The sequence below is a fragment of the Salvelinus fontinalis genome, unplaced genomic scaffold (genome assembly GCF_029448725.1).
Source record: "Salvelinus fontinalis isolate EN_2023a unplaced genomic scaffold, ASM2944872v1 scaffold_0045, whole genome shotgun sequence".
NCBI classification, from domain to species: domain Eukaryota; kingdom Metazoa; phylum Chordata; class Actinopteri; order Salmoniformes; family Salmonidae; genus Salvelinus; species Salvelinus fontinalis.
Genome location: NW_026600254.1, coordinates 587,619 through 607,143, shown reverse-complemented (window position 1 = coordinate 607,143; position 19,525 = coordinate 587,619). Strand labels below are relative to the sequence as shown.

The 19,525-nt window shown below is 46.2% G+C and overlaps 1 protein-coding gene across 3 annotated transcripts in view; it reads left to right on the top strand.

Moving 5' to 3' along the window:
- The window catches only part of LOC129842510 (lysyl oxidase homolog 3B-like), a 74,453-nt gene extending 65,657 nt beyond the window's left edge, over positions 1 to 8,796 (top strand). For all 3 annotated transcript variants that reach the window (XM_055911084.1, XM_055911086.1, XM_055911085.1), the window contains 4 exons: positions 657 to 772; positions 4,168 to 4,304; positions 4,589 to 4,700; positions 5,492 to 8,796. In XM_055911084.1, coding sequence (XP_055767059.1) covers positions 657 to 772; positions 4,168 to 4,304; positions 4,589 to 4,700; positions 5,492 to 5,565 — 439 coding nt within the window. In that variant the 3' untranslated portion in view covers positions 5,566 to 8,796. The remainder of the gene's footprint in view (positions 1 to 656; positions 773 to 4,167; positions 4,305 to 4,588; positions 4,701 to 5,491) is intronic.
- Positions 8,797 to 19,525: the final 10,729 nt, after the last annotated feature.

Here is a 19,525-nt window from a genome sequence, read left to right as displayed (position 1 = left end):
TAACAGTGGTCAACAGTGGTCAAAATATATATATTTCAAAATTTGAGGTAGGCTATATGATCCCACCGGTAATAGATCCATTGTTGTATTACTTGTGAAGCACAGCTGAGTGAGAATACATTAGCTTTATATTTTACGGGGACGATGGTGCCTGTATCTGATAGTCAGTCTCAGCAGAGGGAGAGAGCAGCAGACTGAGGGTCCGTCTCTCAACATCTCTCCGCTCTCCCTTTCCTCCACTGACTCTGACCAAAGTAGGGACACCGTCTTCCAGCTGATGGTGAAACTCGAGTCACACTGCATTATTTCTTCATGCACCAATTCATGTTGTTCCTCCTATGACCAGAAGAGTCTTCCTCATGCACCAATTCATGTTGTTACTCCTATGACCAGAGGAGTCTTCCTCATGCACCAATTCATATTGTTCCTCCTATGACCAGAGGAATCTTCCTCATGCACCAATTCATGTTGTTCCTCATATGACCAGTAGAGTCTTCCTCATGCACCAATTCATGTTGTTCCTCCTATGACCAGAGGAGTCTTCCTCATGCACCAATTCATGTTGTTCCTCCTATGACCAGAGGAGTCTTCCTCATGCACCCCTGACCTATACTCTCAGATCTGAGGTTCAACTGTTTTTTGTGTTCCCTATGCAGCCACTACCACAGTATGGATATCTTCACCCACTATGACCTGCTGTCGTCCAACGGGACCAAGGTTGCTGAGGGACACAAGGCCTCCTTCTGTCTGGAGGACACGGAGTGTCACGAAGGTGAGTCTGGGAGGCAAACTTATCAGAGTAGACTATTGGAAGTCCAGCAAATCAAAACATCCTTAAGAGGCTGGGGGCGCTGTTGTCACTATTTATGCTAATCGTGTAATTTTTGAAACGGCTTCCCACAAAATTCTTGATCGTACAATATGCATATTATTATTATTATTGGATAGAAAACAGTCTATAGTTTCTATAGGAGTTGAAATTTTGTCTCTAAGTGGAACAGAACCCATTCTACAGCAATTTCCCTGACATGGAGTCAGATTTCAGAAATGTTGGCCCCTGATCTGGAGTCAGTTAAAAGGCCACAGTTATTGCTATGAGTATACGGACACTGCTTACGTCTTCCCCTGGATGCCTTTACGTGATGACGATTTGAATGGGGTCGATTGCGCGTTCACAGGCAATACAAATTAAAAAACCCTGAGGCTAGTCACTCTTTTGGAGCTGCGTCATGCGCCTAGAGGACACCGACCCGCACCTGTTCCAAGCATTAGTGGAGGGAGTAATATTACTCTGGTCATGTTTCTACTCGTTATAGGAGTTAAAAACATCATAAGGTAGTTAATTTAAAGCGTTTTATAGCAATTTATATCCGTTTAGTGCGATTTTGGGACATTTATTTCTGAAACCCTGTGAATGGCTGGGCACGCTTCCAGTTCATCCCGAACGCAGTTGGCATTTCCACATGGCAAGAGGACAGCTTTCCACCAAAAGACGATTAGACCCAAGAAAGGATCCTTTGCCCAAGATACTGAAGGAAGAACAGCTCAAAGTAGGACATTTTTATTATGATAAATCGTGTTTCTGTCGAAAAATGTTAGTGGCTTAGGACGCCATGTTTTTTGACGTAGCTTCGCTTGGCGCAAACTGTATTGAAAAGTAAGGATAAATTAAAAAATGTTATTCCGCAATTGTATTAAGAATTAAATTGTCTATCAATCCCTGTCCACCCTATATTTTTTAGTCACGTTTATGAGTATTTATGTATAAGAGTAGATCACTGTCTAATATGGCGCACGGACATTTTCTCACCAGCTGGGCTACATTTCACATTGTCTAACCATGATTTTGGTGGCTAAATATGCACATTTACGAACAAACTGTATATGTATGTTGTAATGTGATGTTACAGGGGTGTCATCTGAAGAATTCTGAGAAGGTTAGTGAAAAAAATAATATATTTTGGCGATGTTGACGTTATCGCTCACTTTGGCTAGAATCAATGCTGGGCTGCTATGTGCTATGTGCTATGCTAATATAACGATTTATTGTGTTTTCGCTGTAAGACACTTAGAAAATCTGAAATATTGTCTGTATTCACAGGATCTGTGTCTTTCGATTAGTGTATGCTGTGTATTTTTACGAAATGTTTGATGATTAGTAAGTAGGTAAACACGTTGCTCAATGTAGTTCTTCTAGTCCATTTGTGACGGTGGGTGCAATTGTAACCTATGCCATCTACCTGAAATATGCACTTTTTTCTAACAAAACCTATCCCATACCATAAATATGTTATCAGACTGTCATCTGATGAGTTTTTTTCTTGGTTAGGGGCTATAAATATCTTAGTTTAGCCGAATTGGTGATAGCTACTGGTGTTGGTGGACAAATAAAAGATGGTGGATTATGCTAATGTGTTTTTAGGTAATAGATTTACATCTTTACATATTGTGTCTTCCCTGTAAAACATTTTAAAAATCGGACATGTTGGCTGGATTCACAAGATCTGTGTCTTTCATTAGCTGTATTGGACTTTAATGTGTGAAAGTTAAATATTTAAAAAAAAAAAAATAATTTGAATTTCGCGGCTCTGCCTTTTCAGTGGGGGTGGGGGGGGAGTGCCGCTAGCGGCACCCTCAGCCTAGACAGGTTAACTGGAGGGCCACCCAATCAAAACATACTCCACTAGAGGGCCAACCAATCAAACCGTCTTTATTTGGGTGTTAAGATCAAGGATACCTTATCCAACATTCAAAGTGGAACATTCTGTATCCTGTTTTGGAGGATGTGTAATTGTTGGTGGTAGAAGTCTAATTGGTGTAATCTGTGTTCTCCAGGTATCTCTAAGAGGTATGAGTGTTCTGTGTCCTCCAGGTATCTCTAAGAGATAGGAGTGTTCTGTGTTCTCCAGGTATCTCTAAGCGGTAGGGGTGTTCTGTGTTCTCCAGGTATCTCTAAGAGGTATGAGTGTTCTGTGTCCTCCAGGTATCTCTAAGAGGTATGAGTGTTCTGTGTTCTCCAGGTATCTCTAAGAGATGGGAGTGTTCTGTGTTCTCCAGGTATCTCTAAGCGGTAGGGGTGTTCTGTGTTCTCCAGGTATCTCTAAGAGGTATCAGTGTTCTGTGTTCTCCAGGTATCTCTAAGAGGTAGGAGTGTTCTGTGTTCTCCAGGTATCTCTAAGAGGTATGAGTGTTCTGTGTTCTCCAGGTATCTCTAAGAGGTAGGAGTGTTCTGTGTCCTCCAGGTATCTCTAAGAGGTATGAGTGTTCTGTGTTCTCCAGGTATCTCTAAGAGGTATCAGTGTTCTGTGTTCTCCAGGTATCTCTAAGAGGTATGAGTGTTCTGTGTTCTCCAGGTATCTCTAAGAGGTATGAGTGTTCTGTGTTCTCCAGGTATCTCTAAGAGATGGGAGTGTTCTGTGTTCTCCAGGTATCTCTAAGAGGTATCAGTGTTCTGTGTTCTCCAGGTATCTCTAAGAGGTATGAGTGTTCTGTGTTCTCCAGGTATCTCTAAGAGATGGGAGTGTTCTGTGTTCTCCAGGTATCTCTAAGAGGTATGAGTGTTCTGTGTTCTCCAGGTATCTCTAAGAGGTATGAGTGTTCTGTGTTCTCCAGGTATCTCTAAGAGATGGGAGTGTTCTGTGTTCTCCAGGTATCTCTAAGAGGTAGGAGTGTTCTGTGTTCTCCAGGTATCTCTAAGAGGTAGGAGTGTTCTGTGTCCTCCAGGTATCTCTAAGAGATGGGAGTGTTCTGTGTTCTCCAGGTATCTCTAAGAGGTATGAGTGTTCTGTGTTCTCCAGGTATCTCTAAGAGGTATGAGTGTTCTGTGTCCTCCAGGTATCTCTAAGAGGTATGAGTGTTCTGTGTCCTCCAGGTATCTCTAAGAGATAGGAGTGTTCTGTGTTCTCCAGGTATCTCTAAGAGGTATGAGTGTTCTGTGTTCTCCAGGTATCTCTAAGAGGTATGAGTGTTCTGTGTTCTCCAGGTATCTCTAAGAGATAGGAGTGTTCTGTGTTCTCCAGGTATCTCTAAGAGGTATGAGTGTTCTGTGTTCTCCAGGTATCTCTAAGAGGTAGGAGTGTTCTGTGTTCTCCAGGTATCTCTAAGAGGTATGAGTGTTCTGTGTTCTCCAGGTATCTCTAAGAGGTATGAGTGTTCTGTGTTCTCCAGGTATCTCTAAGCGGTATGAGTGTGCTAACTTCGGAGAACAGGGCATCACCGTGGGGTGTTGGGACCTGTATCGCCATGACATCGACTGCCAGTGGATCGACATCACCGACATCAAACCAGGAAACTACATCCTACAGGTGAACAACCTCGTCTTCTGTTGCTGTTAAAACATCGTGGGGAGGCCCTGAATCCGACAAAACGTAGAAAAACTTGAAACTGCGTGAGGTTATAAATACTGCAAACAGTGCTTCCCCAAAAAGTATCAAAATCAAACTTGTGCTGCCGATATTCTGTCTGCATTTAATTGGACCCTTTGAAAAGTCAGACTAAGTGCAGACTACGGAGTTACAGAAGTACAGTGGCTTAAGGATGTGAACTCAATATTTTTTTACTAATTGTGTTTCATGTTCCATCATTTCAGATTGTGATCAATCCAAACTTTGAAGTGGCGGAGAGTGACTTCACCAACAACGCCATGAAATGCAACTGCAAATACGACGGTCACCGGATCTGGCTTCACAACTGTCATATGGGTGAGCAGCTCTACCTCTATATTTGTCATGGAAAACTGACCTGGGTCTTAAAGGGCAGTCTGTTACTGACCTGACCTGACCTGTCCTGTCCAAACCTCTCTTCCAGTAACCCCAGCGTGTCCTAACCTCTCCTCCAGAACCCCCAGCCAGTCCTAACCTCTCCTCCAGTACCCCCAGCCAGTCCTAACCTCTCCTCCAGTACCCCCAGCCAGTCCTAACCTCTCCTCCAGTACCCCCAGCCAGTCCTAACCTCTCTTCCAGTACCCCCAGCCAGTCCTAACCTCTCCTCCAGTACCCCAGCCAGTCCTAACCTCTCCTCCAGTACCCCAGCCAGTCCTAACCTCTCTTCCATTACCCCCAGCCAGTCCTAACCTCTCCTCCAGTACCCCCAGCCAGTCCTAACCTCTCCTCCAGTACCCCAGCCAGTCCTAACCTCTCTTCCAGTACCCCCAGCCAGTCCTAACCTCTCCTCCAGTACCCCAGCCAGTCCTAACCTCTCCTCCAGTACCCCCAGCCAGTCCTAACCTCTCCTCCAGGACCCCAGCCAGTCCAAACCTCTCCTCCAGTACCCCCAGCCAGTCCTAACCTCTCCTCCAGTACCCCCAGCCTGTCCTAACCTCTCCTCCCGTACCCCAGCCTGTCCTAATCTCTCCTGTCTCTTGTTCCAGACTCTTCCATTGGTTTCTGTCTCTTGTTCCAGACTCTTCCATTGGTTTCTGTCTCTTGTTCCAGACTCTTCCATTGCCTTCTGTCTCTGACTATTGTATTCTGTTGTGTCATTGCCCCTACAGGTGATGCCTTCAGTGAGGAGGCAGAGAGGAGGTTTGAGAAATACCCAGGGCAGTTCAACAATCAGATCTCATAATCCTCCTAGCAACGCACCAATCTGTTCCAGACCCCTGTACAAACCAAAAAGGAGGGCTGATGCCTTTCATCGTGTTCAACAATGGGACTACCAATCACCCTTCATCACCTAGCTACCTATCAGAACCAACCATTCATCATCACAAAGCAACCAACCAATCACAAGCCTAAATTCCACAAGGCAGCAGTCTGATCTGAAGGATCCATGCCAAAGTCATGTTGTATTGTGAATGTGTTGGTGTGTGTCTGAGTTAGTATTATTATTATAATATACTGGAATACTCAGTGCTTTGTTTTCAAAAACAAACTTACTTTAGATATTTTGTTCAAATGTGAGTATATTATGTTACATTACGTGGCAGAAGTACAATTCATAAGTTTTCATACAACTAGTCTTAGTGTGTGATTTATTGATATGCAACCTTTTCATGAATGTTTTGTTTATTAAGTTATGAATGAAGTTTTATTTTTATAGCCAGTCTAGTTTTGAAAGGTGCTCCAGGAGTAGACCTCCATTCTAACAGCATGAGGCATCAGTCAGAGAACCATTCTACTGCCTCTCCTCATAGACTTAGATAGACAGCTCTAGTGCCTCTCCTCATAGACTTAGATAGACAGCTCTACTGCCTCTCCTCATAGACTTAGATAGACAGCTCTAGTGCCTCTCCTCATAGACTTAGATAGACAGCTCTACTGCCTCTCCTCATAGACTTAGATAGACAGCTCTACTGCCTCTCCTCATAGACTTAGACAGCTCTAGTGCCTCTCCTCATAGACTTAGATAGACAGTTCTACTGCCTCTCCTCATAGACTTAGATAGACAGCTCTAGTGCCTCTCCTCATAGACTTAGATAGACAGCTCTAGTGCCTCTCCTCATAGACTTAGATAGACAGCTCTAGTGCCTCTCCTCATAGACTTAGATAGACAGCTCTACTGCCTCTCCTCATAGACTTAGATAGACAGCTCTAGTGCCCTAAAGCCTACTTGAGCACAGCAGCGCCATTGAGGACTTTCACCATACTGAAGTAGTCAACCCGGGTGGGACTTCCTATTGGTTTAGGAAGGATCACATGATTCTGCCCGGGGCATCAAGAGGGATCAGCCAATGAATTATACTCCTGAGTAAACATTCTGTAACTCCAGGGGGCAGTAAATCACCAACCTTGTCTTTATACCTGTTCAGACAACACCCTCCAGGGGGCAGTAAATCACCAACCTTGTCTTTATACCTGTTCAGACAACACCCTCCAGGGGGCAGTAAATCACCAACCTTGTCTTTATACCTGTTCAGACAACACCCTCCAGGGGGCAGTAAATCACCAACCTTGTCTTTACACCTGTTCAGACAACACCCTCCAGGGGACAGTATGCACGTTTGTTAACCGACTCATAGACGTAATAGAGAATGTCCTCAATGGTGCCGCCCATGCTGTCACAAAAGCTATTATGGCTCAGATGTAAAGACACCTCCTTTGTCAACCTCTATGATCTCCATGCAGTTCTACTATAGATCATAGTGAGGATCTAATTCTTAAGCGTTAAACCATCCATCCCTAGTCAAGTGTTAAACCATCCACCCCTAGTCAAGTGTTAAACCATCCACCCCTAGTCAAGTGTTAAACCATCCACCCCTAGTCAAGTGTTAAACCATCCACCCCTAGTCAAGTGTTAAACCATCCACCCCTAGTCAAGTGTTAAACCATCCACCCCTAGTCAAGTGTTAAACCATCCACCCCTAGTCAAGTGTTAACCATCCACCCCTAGTCAAGTGTTAAACCATCCACCCCTAGTCAAGTGTTAAACCATCCATCCCTAGTCAAGTGTTAAACCATCCACCCCTAGTCAAGTGTTAAACCATCCACCCCTAGTCAAGTGTTAAACCATCCATCCCTAGTCAAGTGTTAAACCATCCACCCCTAGTCAAGTGTTAAACCATCCACCCCTAGTCAAGTGTTAAACCATCCACCCCTAGTCAAGTGTTAAACCATCCATCCCTAGTCAAGTGTTAAACTATCCATCCCTAGTCAAGTGTTAAACCATCCACCCCTAGTCAGTTTGTCATTGTGCATGATTGTACCATCAGGTGTTTTAACACGGTGCTCACCTAGTGGTCTCTTATGATTTCAGCTTGTTTTGGATCTCCTTTGAGGATATAGTTTGGATTTGCTTTTACGCAAAGGGGACGATTCCGACTTAGGAATTTACACCTTCCCACGCACGCCTTTCCTACGCACTTCTCAGTATTTGTTATTCAGACTTCGCTTATTCAGTCGCGTAATGCAGGTGTGGCTACCTTGCGCTCTGAATAAACGCCATTCAACCGATGAAAACCCTCCCACTTCCTGCCCAACACATTTTCTCGTGGAGTTTTTATTCAATAGTGTTTTCAGTACATTTATCTGTTAAGCCATCCCTTTACATACGCTGTACCTTTTAATTTTGTTGACAGACTAGGATGCTATTCTCATGCTATAGTTCAAGGTCAGAATACACAGACAGGGTGCTATTCTCATGCTATAGTTCAAGGTCAGAATACACAGACAGGGTGCTATTCTCATGCTATAGTTCAAGGTCAGAATACACAGACAGGGTGCTATTCTCATGCTATAGTTCAAGGTCAGAATACACAGACAGGGTGCTATTCTCATGCTATAGTTCAAGGTCAGAATACACAGACAGGGTGCTATTCTCATGCTATAGTTCAAGGTCAGAATACACAGACAGGGTGCTATTCTCATGCTATAGTTCAAGGTCAGAATACACAGACAGGGTGCTATTCTCATGCTATAGTTCAAGGTCAGAATACACAGACAGCGTGCATGAAAAGCGGATAACGTTCAATTTACGAGCCCTTCCCTCGGGTCGGAGTCGGCCTGATACAGACCAGAAAGTGAATAATATTTGTGAATGTGTTTATTGTCCAGTGTTTCCAGGTGCTAAAGGATTATTCTGCCAGACTGAGATAAGGGATATTCATTAGGCTATTATACATTAAACAACAGACTGACTGACTGTGTTGTGTGTCTGTATACCTTTGGATACATTACCTTTGAAACACAGGAACCTTATACATTACCTTTAAAACTACACAGGAATGTAATACATTACCTTTAAACCAACACAGGAATCTAATACATTACCTTTCAACCAACACAGGAATCTAATACATTACCAAGATGCTAACCTACTACCTGCATTACCAAATAAACCAATCAGTCAAGAACAGTAAAACATGTGTTGATGTACTGTCATTACTTGTGGATAGAAAGTAACATACCACAGATTTTCTGTTCTGGGTGTCAAGAATACCACAGATTTTCTGTTCTGGGTGTCAAGAATACCAGAGATTTCTGTTCTGGGGTGTCAAGAATACCAGAGATTTCTGTTCTGGGGTGTCAAGAATACCAGAGATTTCTGTTCTGGGTGTCAAGAATACCACAGATTTCTGTTCTGGGGTGCCAAGAATACCAGAGATTTCTGTTCTGGGGTGTCAAGAATACCACAGATTTCTGTTCTGGGTGTCAAGAATACCAGAGATTTCTGTTCTGGGGTGCCAAGAATACCACAGATTTTCTGTTCTGGGGTGTCAAGAATACCACAGATTTCTGTTCTGGATGTCAAGAATACCACAGATTTTCTGTTCTGGGGTGTCAAGAATACCAGAGATTTCTGTTCTGGGTGTCAAGAATACCAGAGATTTCTGTTCTGGGGTGTCAAGAATACCACAGATTTCTGTTCTGGGTGTCAAGAATACCACAGATTTCTGTTCTGGGGTGCCAAGAATACCAGAGATTTCTGTTCTGGGGTGTCAAGAATACCAGAGATTTCTGTTCTGGGGTGTCAAGAATACCAGAGATTTCTGTTCTGGGTGTCAAGAATACCACAGATTTCTGTTCTGGGGTGCCAAGAATACCAGAGATTTCTGTTCTGGGGTGTCAAGAATACCACAGATTTCTGTTCTGGGTGTCAAGAATACCAGAGATTTCTGTTCTGGGGTGCCAAGAATACCACAGATTTTCTGTTCTGGGGTGTCAAGAATACCACAGATTTCTGTTCTGGGGTGCCAAGAATACCACAGATTTCTGTTCTGGGGTGCCAAGAATACCACAGATTTCTGTTCTGGGTGTCAAGAATACCACAGATTTCTGTTCTGGGGTGTCAAGAATACCACAGATTTCTGTTCTGGGGTGTCAAGAATACCACAGATTTCTGTTCTGGGGTGTCAAGAAAACCAGAGATTTCTGTTCTGGGTGTCAAGAATACCACAGATTTCTGTTCTGGGTGTCAAGAATACCACAGATTTCTGTTCTGGGTGTCAAGAATACCGCAGATTTCTGTTCTGGGTGTCAAGAATACCACAGATTTCTGTTCTGGGTGTCAAGAATACCACAGATTTTCTGTTCTGGGGTGTCAAGAATACCAGAGATTTCTGTTCTGGATGTCAAGAATACCACAGATTTTCTGTTCTGGGGTGTCAAGAATACCAGAGATTTCTGTTCTGGGTGTCAAGAATACCAGAGATTTCTGTTCTGGGTGCCAAGAATACCACAGATTTCTATTCTGGGGTGCCAAGAATAGTAGATCTGTATCTGACTTTAAGACTTGGAAACATCAACATTTTCAAAGAGTCAGTTGTAAAGTCAGCGTAAGAATCTTGATCTCACAACTGATACCTTATCTTATCGTGAAAAGCTTTGCATCCTTGGATTTAATCTGATCAGGCATGTAGATCATGCAGCTTTCAAAGGCAATGTTACCGTGTTCGGGACGACACATTTCAGATGTCGGCTCAATCAGAAAGAAATGACCTAGAGTCTAAGCCGCATTGAATAACAGATTCATACATGGAAAAACAGACAGTCAACTAAATAAATAAATCAAGTTTGTTTTGAAGTGTCTGTCTTATACAGTGGATTCTGAAAGGATTCTGACCCCTTGACCTTTTCCATATTTTGTTATGTTACAGCCTTATACTAAAATGGATTAAATAAATGTTCCTCAATCTACACACAATACCCCATAATGACATCACAATACCCCATAATGACATCACAATACCCCATAATGACAAAGTGAAAACGGGTTTAAAAAAAGAATTACGAAAAATAAATAAATAGCTTATTTACATAAGTATTCAGACTCTTTACTATGAGATTCTAAATTGAACTCAGGTGCATCCTGTTTCCATTGATCATCCTTGAGATGTTTCTACAACTTGATTGGAGTCCACCTGTGGTAAATTCAATTGATTGGACATGATTTGGAAAGGCACACACCTGTCTATATAAGGTTCCACAGTTGACAGTGCATGTCAGAGCAAAAAACCAAGCCATGAGGTCAAAGGAATTGTCCGTAGAGCTCCGAGACAGGATTGTGTCTAGGCACAGATCTGGGGAAGTGTACCAAAACATTTCTGCAGCATTGAAGGTCCCCAAGAACACAGTGGCCTCCATCATTCTTAAATTGAAGAAGTTTGGAACCACCAAGACTCTTCCTAGAGCTGAATGCCCGGCCAAACTGAGCAATTGGTCGTTTGACCATTACGGACGCAGGCAATGAGGCAGTGATCGCTGAGATCCTGATTGAAGATAGCAGATGTGTATATTGAGGGCAAAATTTATCAGGATGATATCTATGAGGGTGCCCATGTTTACGGATTTAGGGTTGTACCTGGTAGGTTCCTTGATAATTTGTGTGAGATTGAGGGCATCTAGCTTAGATTGTAGGACGGCCGGGGTGTGAAGCATATCCCAGTTTAGGTCACCTAACAGTACGAACTCTGAAGATAGAGGTGGGCCAATCAATTAGCATTTGGTGTCCAAGGCACAGCTGGGGCTGAGGGGGGTCTATAGCAAGCGGCAACAGTGAGAGACTTATTTCTGGAAAGATGGATTTTTAAAAGTAGAAGCTTGAACTGTTTGGGCACAGACCTGGATAGTAAGACAGAACTCTGCATGCTGTCTCTGCAGTAGATTGTCACTCCGCCCCCTTTGGCAGTTCTATCTTGACGGAAAATGTTGCAGTTGGGAATGGAAATTTCATAATTTTTGGTGGCCTTCCTAAGCCAGGATTCAGACAAGGCTAGGACATCTGGGTTGGCAGAGTGTGCTAAAGCAGTGAATAAAACAAACTTAGGGATGAGGCTTCTAATGTTAACATGCATGAAACCAAGAGTTTTACGGTTACAGAAGTCAACAAATGAGAGCGCCTGGGGAATAGGTGTAGTACTGAGGGCTACAGGGCCTGGGTTAACCTCTACATCACCAGAGGAACAGAGGAGGTGTAGGATAAGGGTACGGCTAAAGACTATACGAACTGGCCGTCTAGCACGTTCGGAACAGAGAGTAAAAGGAGCAGGTTTCTGGGCACGATAGCATAGATTCAAGGCATAGTGTACAACAAAGGTACGGTAGGATGTGAGTACATTGGAGGTAAACCTAGGCATAGAGGGATGATGAGAGTGATATAGTCTCTGGAGACGTTTAAACCAGGTGATGTCATCGCATATGTAGGAGGTGGAACAACATGGTTGGTTAAGGCATATTGAGCAGGGCTAGAGGCTCTACAGTGAAATAAGACAGTAATCACTAACCAGGACAGTAATAGACGAGGCATATTGATATTAGAGAGAGGCATGCGTAGCCAAGTGAACATATGGGTCCAGTGAGTTGTTGGGCTGACTGGGGACACGGCAATTCAGACAGTTAGCAGGCCGATGCTAACAAGCTAACAGTTAGTAGGCCGGGGCTAAACAAGCTAGCAGTTAGAAGACCGGGGCTAAACAAGCTAGCAGTTAGCAGACCGGGTTAGCAAGCAAGCAGTTAGCAGGGGCTAGCAGTTAGCAGACCGGGGCAGGCAAGCTAGCAGTTAGCAGACCGGGGCGGGCAAGCTAGCAGTTAGCAGACCGGGGCTAGCAAGTTAGCCTTTGGGGGACGTCGCGATGGGGGTAAGTCTGTTTTTTCCTCTTCGTGCGGTGACGTCGATAGACCAGTAGTTGAATTAGTAGGGTTCCAGGTAGCTCTAGGTAGCTAACAGGCCGCGGTTAGCAGAATGGGCCTTCAGGGCGTCGCGCCTGAGGGGCCTGTTGGAATCCTCGGGCAGATTATGTCGGTATTCCAGTCGTAGAGGATCGGCAGGATTCTGTGCCCCGTAACGGCAGTAGAAGGGGTCCGGATATTGTAGCCGAGGAGTGGGCTTCGGTGGTAGCACAGGAGTCCTGGCCGGGCTAGCTTCAGGCTAATTGGTGCTTGCTCCGGGATGGAAACGCTAGCTAGGAGTAGTCACCCGGGTTGCGGTTAGCTAGTTGCGAAGATCCAGATGAAAATGTTTAGAGTTTGCGGTAGGAATCCGGGGATATGGAGAAATAGGTCCGTTATGCTCTGGTTTGAGTCACGTTGTTTGAACTGGCGAGAGCTTTCCGAGCTAAAGGTTAGCTGATGACCGCTAGCAATGGTTTGCTAACTGATAGCTGGTAGGTAGTTAGCTGGCTAGCTTCAGTTGAGGGATTCCAGATCCGAAGTAAGTAGAAATACTTTAGAAAAAAGCAGATCCACGCCACTTTGGGTGAGGCGGGTTGCAGGAGAGTATTTAGAAGTTGAGGTTTAGGAAAATATTTTTAAAAGATATGCAAAGAAAAAGATGTAAAAAGATGTATACAAGGAACACGACAGAACAAAGACGTCTGACTGCTACGCCATGTTGGATGAAGGTTACTGGTTAGGGTTACTGGTGGGTTAGACTAGGCAGGTTAGGGTTACTGGTGGGTAAGACTAAGCAGGTTAGGGTTACTGGTGGGTTAGACTAAGCAGGTTAGGGTTACTGGTGGGTTAGACTAAGCAGGTTAGGGTTACTGGTGGGTTAGACTAAGCAGGTTTTGGTTACTGGTGGGTTAGACTAGGCAGGTTAGGGTTAATGGTGGGTTAGACTAAGCAGGTTAGGGTTACTGGTGGGTTGGACTAAGCAAGTTAGGGTTACTGGTGGGTTAGACTAAGCAGGTTAGGGTTACTGGTGGGTTAGACTAAGCAAGTTAGGGTTAATGGTGGGTTAGACTAAGCAGGTTAGGGTTACTGGTGGGTTGGACTAAGCAAGTTAGGGTTACTGGTGGGTTAGACTAAGCAGGTTAGGGTTACTGGTGGGTTAGACTAAGCAGGTTAGGGTTACTGGTGGGTTAGACTAAGCAGGTTAGGGTTACTGGTGGATTAGACTAAGCAGGTTAGGGTTACTGGTGGGTTAGACTAAGCAGGTTAGGGTTACTGGTGGGTTAGACTAAGCAGGTTAGGGTTACTGGTGGGTTAGACTAAGCAGGTTAGGGTTACTGGTGGGTTAGACTAAGCAGGTTAGGGTTACTGGTGGGTTAGACTAAGCAGGTTAGGGTTACTGGTGGGTTAGACTAAGCAGGTTAGGGTTACTGGTGGGTTAGACTAAGCAGGTTAGGTTTTATATTCGGTAGGGTTAAAGTAAACTGTTTAGTTATTTAGGTGCATAGGCCTATTCCTATGTGCCCTTTCAATGTCTCAATAAAATGTGTTCTTTACATGCAGTACTTTTTAAAAGTCGCCAGGTGGCGACATAGGATCATAAATAAAATGAAGATGGTTCTGAGTATTAAAAGCAGCAGGCCAAGCCAAGAGCAATGCCAAGCCTCGGCTGGAGTGGTGTAAAGCTCGCCGCCATTTGACTCTGAAGCAGTGGAAACGCGTTCTCTGGAGTGATGAATCACGCTTCACCATCTGGCAGTCTAGGTTTCCTCAGGATGTGACGCTTGGCATTCAGGCCAATGAGTTCAATCTTGGTTTCATCAGACCAGAGAATCTTGTTTCTCATGGTCTGAGAGTCTTTAGGTGCCTTTTGGCAAACTCCAAGCGGGCGGTCATGTGCCTTTTACTGAGGAGTGGCTTCCGTCTGGCCACTCTATCATCAAGGCCTGATTGGTGGCGTGCTGCAGAGATGGTTGTCCTTCTGGAAGGTTCTCCCATCTCCACAGAGGAACTCTGGAGCTCTGTCAGAGTGACCATCGCGTTCTTGGTCACCTCCCTGACCAAGGCCCTTCTCACCCGCCTGCTCAGTTTGGCCAGGCGGCCAGCACTAGGAAGAGTCTTGGTGGTTCCAAACTTCTTCCATTTAAGAATGATGGAGGCCACTGTGTTCTTGGACCTTCAATGCTGCAGAAATGTTTTGGTACCTTTCCGCAGATCTCTGCCTCAACACAATCCTGGACAATTCTTTCGACCTCATGGCTTTGTTTTTTCTCTGACATGCACTGTCAACGGTGGGAACAGTTTGGAGATTATGGGAAAGTTATTAGACCAAAGATGAGTTCACAACAGTTCAACTGACACGACTGAATCCAAACATTACACTGTTGATTTTATGTGTATTTTACATTTACGGTACTTGTTAATGAAATCTGAAAATACTCTAGATACATTCAGTAACATGATGGTAGGTGCAACTTAAGACAAAGAAATGACAAGGGTTTGAGTGAGAGGACTAACTGGTGTCTCCAAGTGGCCTCACATGGTTCTTAAGTCATTTCAATGCACTTTTAATTAATTATAAGGTGCATTTTTGATCTCTCCTAGCTGTGCCATTATTTTATTTACGCCTTAACTGGTGTCTCCAAGTAGACACACACCTCTCCAAAGTGTGCACAGTTCCTAACTCATTTCAATGCACTTTTATGACCCAAAGAAGAGTGTTCAACTCTAAGGTACTTTGTTGATCTCTCCTAGCTGTGCCGTTGAGGAACTAGAGCAGGAACACCTGTAGTTCTTTAGTTTGGAACACAACCCTGCATGCCCCTCCCTCACACAATTGCTGTTGTTGTTTACGAAATCCAAGAATTGTCCGTTATAAATCTCAATCTGGGTCAGGTGGGCATCATTTAAAAGCTTGTTCTATTGCCAACATGACTAGCTAAGTTCGAAAATACGCTTTTACAGTGTTAGGCTTTCACAAGGCAATTCAGAGAAACAGATCGTTTTGGTGAGTATAGAAAGGAGGCCTGAGTGCATTCAGGTGTGTGTTGCCTTGGATACGTTTCTTCACAATAAACAAACGGGCTCATTCGGTCCAGAACTACCCAGGGTCTGATGCCATGTCATCTTCAAATCAAATCAAATGTATTTATAAAGCCCTTCATACATCAGCTGATATCTCAAAGTGCCGTACAGAAACCCAGCCTAAAACCCCAAACAGCAAGCAATGCAGGTGTAGAAGCACGGTGGCTTGGAGAAACTCCCTAGAAAGGCAGGAACCTAGGAAGAAACCTAGAGAGGAACCAGGCTATGAGGGGTGGCCAGTCCTCTTCTGGCTGTGCCGGGTGGAGATTATAACAGAACATGGCCAAGATGTTCAAATGTTCATAGATGACCAGCAGCAATTCATAATAAAAAAACATGAGGTCAAATCATGACGCCAGTGATCTTCAGGTTGGAAAGTCAAGCAGTCATTCATTATCGCTGCATATTGGCTTTGCTTCAATAGCCCTACCAATGTTGTTATTCTCAGACTATTTTTAAATTATATTTCAAAAAATTTTAGGTATGTGATCACACTGGTATATATCATTTGTTGTATTACTTTTGAGGCACAGCTGAGTGAGCATAAATACAGTATGTGAACAATAACATTTAATTTGATAATTAGCTTATTTTTATACTGGATTGATGGCTTGTCTAAGGGGAGGGGGGGGGGCAGCGGTGAGGCTGCCTCTCATCTGTCTGGGGGGGGGGGGGGGCAGCGGTGAGGCTACCTCTCATCTGTCTGAGGGGAGGGGGGGGAGCAGCGGTGAGGCTACCTCTCATCTGTCTGGGGGGGGGGGGGCAGCGGTGAGGCTACCTCTCATCTGTCTAAGGGGAGGGGGGGGGCAGCGGTGAGGCTGCCTCTCATCTGTCTGGGGGGGGGGGGGCAGCGGTGAGGCTACCTCTCATCTGTCTGAGGGGAGGGGGGGAAGCAGCGGTGAGGCTACCTCTCATCTGTCTGAGGGGGAGGGGGGAGGGGGGGGCATCGGTGAGAATGCCTCACATCCGACTCACCGTCCCCCCCTCCCTTCGTTGAGAAAAGGGGGCCGTCTTCCAGCTGTCTGTCTGAGAGGAGGGGGGCAGCGGTGAGGCTGCCTCTCATCTGTCTGGGGGGGGCAGCGGTGAGGCTACCTCTCATCTGTCTGAGGGGAGGGGGGGGGAGCAGCGGTGAGGCTACCTCTCATCTGTCTGAGGGGGGGGGGAACAGCGGTGAGGCTGCCTCTCATCTGTCTGAGGGGGAGGGGGAGGGGGGGGCAGCGGTGAGAATGCCTCACATCCGACTCACCGTCCCCCCCTCCCTCCGTTGAGAAAAGGGGGCCGTCTTCCAGCTGTCTGTCTGAGAGGAGGGGGGCAGCGGTGAGGCTGCCTCTCATCTGTCTGGGGGGGGGGGGGGGGGGGGGGAGCAGCGGTGAGGCTACCTCTCATCTGTCTGGGGGGGGGGGGGAGCAGCGGTGAGGCTACCTCTCATCCGACTCACCGTCCCCCCCCTCCCTCATTTGAGAAAAGGGGGCCGTCTTCCAGCTGTCTGTCTGAGAGGAGGGGGGCAGCGGTGAGGCTGCCTCTCATCTGTCTGGGGGGGGGGGGGGAACAGCGGTGAGGCTGCCTCTCATCTGTCTGAGGGGGAGGGGGGAGGGGGGGGCAGCGGTGAGAATGCCTCACATCCGACTCACCGTCCCCCCCTCCCTCCGTTGAGAAAAGGGGGCCGTCTTCCAGCTGTCTGTCTGAGAGGAGGGGGGCAGCGGTGAGGCTGCCTCTCATCTGTCTGGGGGGGGCAGCGGTGAGGCTACCTCTCATCTGTCTGAGGGGAGGGGGGGGGAGCAGCGGTGAGGCTACCTCTCATCTGTCTGAGGGGAGGGGGGGGAGCAGCGGTGAGGCTACCTCTCATCTGTCTGGGGGGGGGGGGGGAGCAGCGGTGAGGCTGCCTCTCATCCGACTCACCGTCCCCCCCCTCCCTCATTTGAGAAAAGGGGGCCGTCTTCCAGCTGATGGCCAGTCTGAGGGAGGGGGGGAGCAGCGGTGAGGCTGCCTCTCATCTGTCTGAGAGGAGGGGAGCAGCGGTGAGGCTACCTCTCATCTGTCTGGGGGGGGGGGAGCAGCGGTGAGGCTGCCTCTCATCCGACTCACCGCCCCCCCCCCCCCCTCCCTCATTTGAGAAAAGGGGGCCGTCTTCCAGCTGATGGCCAGTCTGAGGGGAGGGGGGGAGCAGCGGTGAGGCTGCCTCTCATCTGTCTGAGGGGGAGGGGGGGGGGCAGCGGTGAGGCTGCCTCTCATCCGACTCACCGTCCCCCCCTCCCTCCGTTGAGAAAAGGGGGCCGTCTTCCAGCTGATGGCCAGTCTGAGGGGAGGGGGGGAGAAGCGGTGAGGCTGCCTCTCATCCGACTCACCGTCCCCCCTCCCTCCAGCTGATGGCCAGTCTGAGGGGGAGGGGGGGGGGCAGCGGTGAGGCTGCCTCTCATCCGACTCACCGTCCCCCCTCCCTCCAGCTGATGGCCAAACGTAAGTCACACTGCAATATTTCTTCCTCATGCACCAATTCATGTTGTTCCTCCTATGACCAGAGGAGTCTTCCTCATGCACCAATTCATGTTGTTCCTCCTATGACCAGAGGAGTCTTCCTCATGCACCAATTCATGTTGTTACTCCTATGACCAGAGGAGTCTTCCTCACGCACCAATTCATGTTGTTAGTCCTATGACCAGAGGAGTCTTCCTCATGCACCAATTCATGTTGTTCCTCCTATGACCAGAGGAGTCTTCCTCATGCACCAATTCATGTTGTTCCTCCTATGACCAGAGGAGTCTTCCTCATGCACCAATTCATGTTGTTCCTCCTATGACCAGAGGAGTCTTCCTCATGCACCAATTCATGTTGTTCCTCCTATGACCAGAGGAGTCTTCCTCATGCACCAATTCATGTTGTTCCTCCTATGACCAGAGGAGTCTTCCTCATGCACCAATTCATGTTGTTCCTCCTATGACCAGAGAAGTTGAAATATTCCTCGATATTAAAAAAGACAATTTGTAAATAATAACACAAGCTTAATCTAAACACTTTCCTATTCTCGTGAATTTCTTACTGCAGTCCTTTTTGTAGTGTCAGTGGAAGTAGAGAGAAAGTGCATTTTACGGCTTATAAAAGTGTTGACAGTGCAGAATAACAATTTAAACATGAACTTACTCATAAAAACAACAGGTCTTTGCTCTATTCGTCGAGTCTCTCTCTAGTCACGGATTAAAACGTTTTGGAATCTCACAGTATCACCTTTGCTGTGTGCTAGAGGCTTCTTTTTACAGCCTGTGGCTGGAGGAAACTGTGCAGAAGCGGTGATTTGAGCTATCTGATTGACCAGTGTTAGGCCTATAGGTGCACTTGATTTCCTCTCTCAGCGGAATTCTACCTTCAGACACATGAAATGGTTCATGTGTCTGTTCCGGCACTAGGGATGCTGAATCAAGTGCATCTACCGCTAACAGAGATTGACTACTAATACCTTGGAGATCGACTACTAATGCCTTGGAGATCGACTACTGATGCCTTGGAGATCGACTAATAATGCCTTGGAGATCGACCTCTAATGCCTTGGAGATCGACTACTAATGCCTTGGAGATCGACCACTAATGCCTTGGAGATCGACCTCTAATGTCTTGGAGATCGACCTCTAATGCCTTGGAGCTCGACTACTAATGCCTTGGAGATCGACTACTAATGCCTTGGAGATCGACCTCTAATGCCTTGGAGCTCGACTACTAATGCCTTGGAGATCGACTACTAAGGCCTTGGAGATCGACTACTAATGCCTTGGAGATCGACTACTATTGCCTTGGAGATCGACTACTAATGCCTTGGAGATCGACTACTAATGCCTTGGAGATCGACTACTAATGCCTTGGAGATCGACTACTAATGCCTTGGAGATCGACTACTAATGCCTTGGAGA